Below are 2,614 nucleotides of genomic sequence, written 5' to 3'. Positions count from 1 at the left end.
CTAAATTTGAAGTATGATTTCGAAAAACTTAAAATCTTAAGTAAAAAATACATATCAAAATTAATAGTTTAAGTATTAAACGCATAATTTATAATTAAATTATATAAATTTTTTAAAGATAATTATCTCTTCTTTTCTCGATCAATCCCTCGATATAAAGAGATGTGTAACACAAAAACAGAGATGACGCTCTAAACAAATGCGTAATGTACAAGTTTTGAAATACTAAGAAATCAAATTTATAATTAAATCAATTCATTTCTGAACAAAGCTGGAATACACAAGCAACCCACACATCAAATTGCCAAGATCAACACAAATTTGTAATCAAATTTATCCTTCCCCATACAAAGAAAGAGAAAAGCTTACCCTTTCTATTGCGCATCCGGAGGTAAAAGTGAATCATCTCTAGCGGCGGCGGCGGTGGAAGCTGATACTGAAGCCTCAGCAATTAAATTCTCTAACCCGGGTTTTAGCTCCCTATTGTAAAACTCCTCGAACTCGCCTCGGTCGCCACCTTCCTTCTTTATTTCGACGACGACCAACGACGGCGTTAGCTCGAATATCTCAGCTGCAATCGTTAATGGCCCTTTAACACCTTCTCGAGAACCAGCTAAGCTCAATCTACAATCCTTTTTCCTTACTGTAAAACAAACCACCTTCGCTATCTCTTCCAATTTGGATATAATCTTGGAAACCGGTGCACCGGACACGACCCTTGAACCTCCACCTCCGTCCTCGAACAACCCAGATAAATTGAAACCAGGGGAGAATGAAATGAGATCGAATGCATTCAAACTAGCTGGCCTCGGTAATGGACTGATTCTCATCCGAGTTTCCATTTCGGTTTCTGACTCGGACATTGATGAATGATCCGTTGAATATGATCCCACGTCATCATCGACCTCTTCAACATTGCAAACTTTATCATCTTCAATGTAGAATTTAATGTGTTTAAATCCCTTTTTAAACCAACGGTTCTCCATGATTTCTGGGATTGTTATTCGGGTTTCCGGGTGGGTATCGAGAAGCTTCGTGAGTAACCGAACTAACTCAGATGAAAACCATCTCGGACACCTGAACTCACCTCTGTAAATTTTCTTATACATAGCCATTACGTTTTGATCGTTGAATGGTAAATAACCCGCCATTAAAACAAATAAGATTACCCCGCAAGACCAGATATCAACTTTGGCCGCATCGTATCCTTTCCGGCCGAGAACTTCCGGCGCCACGTAAGCGGGGGTGCCGCAAAACGTGTGGAACAAGCCGTCTTGTCGCATCTGATCCGAAACGGCGCTCAACCCGAAATCGGAGACTTTCAAGTCGCCGTTATCGTCGAGGAGGAGATTCTCGGGCTTCAAGTCGCGGTGGTAAACGCCGCGGGCGTGGCAGAAATTGACGGCGGAGATTAGTTGCTGGAAGTATTTTCTGGCGATGGATTCTTTTAACCGGCCTTTGGAAGCCTTGTTGAAGAGTTCACCGCCACGCACGTATTCCATAACGAAGTAAATCTTGGATTTGGTGGCCATGACTTCGAAGAGTTGCACGATGTTGGGGTGGCGGACACGGCGGAGGATGGCGATTTCACGCTTGATGTGAGCAATCATGCCACCCTTGAGGATTTTCTCCTTGTCGAGCACTTTGATGGCAACGCTCTCACCGGATTTAACGTTGCAGGCTTGGTAAACTTTAGCAAAAGCGCCTTGGCCGAGGAGTTTTCCGAGCTCATAGCGTCCTAAGACAAGACCTTGACCGCCGTTGGAGTCTTTCTTGCTGGCGACAGCGACGGAGGCGGCCATTGCGGTGGTTAAAAGTTCAGGTATTTGAGAAAATTGAAAATTGAATGGTTAATGATTGGCCATTCGAAGGAGGAAAACAGAAGCGTGTTCTCTTCGTTTGAGAATAAATTTGAAGGTTAAAGAAAGGAGAGGCCTTTAAATAGGAAATGTAACCCTTCCTGTTTCTTCTATTATTTTATGGACCACTTTTTGTTCTATTATTAGTAGAGCATTTTCTCCATACCCTAAATTTTGAAATTAACGGCACTTAATTTTAAATTTAAAAAAAAAATTCAAAAAGTAAATATATTTCCCAACTGTGAATGTTTCATATAAGAATATTATTACAACATCTAAAACATATATTTTTGTTGTTTAAAGGACTTTAATTAATTACCATAATTCGGTCCATTAAAGATTCCCAATCATGATTTCATATATTAAGGAAGAATAAGCTGGGGAAGGAAACTTTGCATGTAATTTCAAAGCAAATCATTTTTAAAAAGAAAATGGTTTCATTCACCAACCTGCAAATCTAAGCAAGAGCTGTTTTAAGACCCTCAAATGCTTCACAATTCACAGCATATGACATCGCATCCCTTCCTAAATATTTTCAATCTTTATTTAACATAAATAATTTTTATGTTTTCTATTAATAATTTATTTTATTTTTAAAAAAATTATATTTTTTTATTAATATAAAATTTTATATTCATCCCTATATTAACATCTATTAGTGTCCGACGCTATTCGCATGAGGACATGCAGGCAACATATCTCACGCGTTTAAGGGTGAGTAAAACTCGACTCGACTTAAAAAATCAATTTTTTAA

The 2,614-nt window shown here is 38.9% G+C and overlaps 1 protein-coding gene across 1 annotated transcript; it reads right to left on the bottom strand.

Annotated features, from left to right (window-relative positions):
* Positions 1 to 306: 306 nt before the first annotated feature.
* Positions 307 to 1,873, bottom strand: LOC120175896 (CBL-interacting serine/threonine-protein kinase 12-like). The gene has a single exon (XM_039182443.1). The coding sequence runs from the start codon at positions 1,800 to 1,802 to the stop codon at positions 375 to 377; it is 1,428 nt and encodes a 475-aa protein (XP_039038374.1). The 5' UTR covers positions 1,803 to 1,873; the 3' UTR covers positions 307 to 374.
* Positions 1,874 to 2,614: the final 741 nt, after the last annotated feature.

The sequence above is a fragment of the Hibiscus syriacus genome, unplaced genomic scaffold (genome assembly GCF_006381635.1).
Source record: "Hibiscus syriacus cultivar Baekdansim isolate YM2019G1 unplaced genomic scaffold, ASM638163v2 tig00112217_pilon, whole genome shotgun sequence".
NCBI lineage: Eukaryota > Viridiplantae > Streptophyta > Magnoliopsida > Malvales > Malvaceae > Hibiscus > Hibiscus syriacus.
This window is presented reverse-complemented; position numbering and strand designations above follow the sequence as displayed.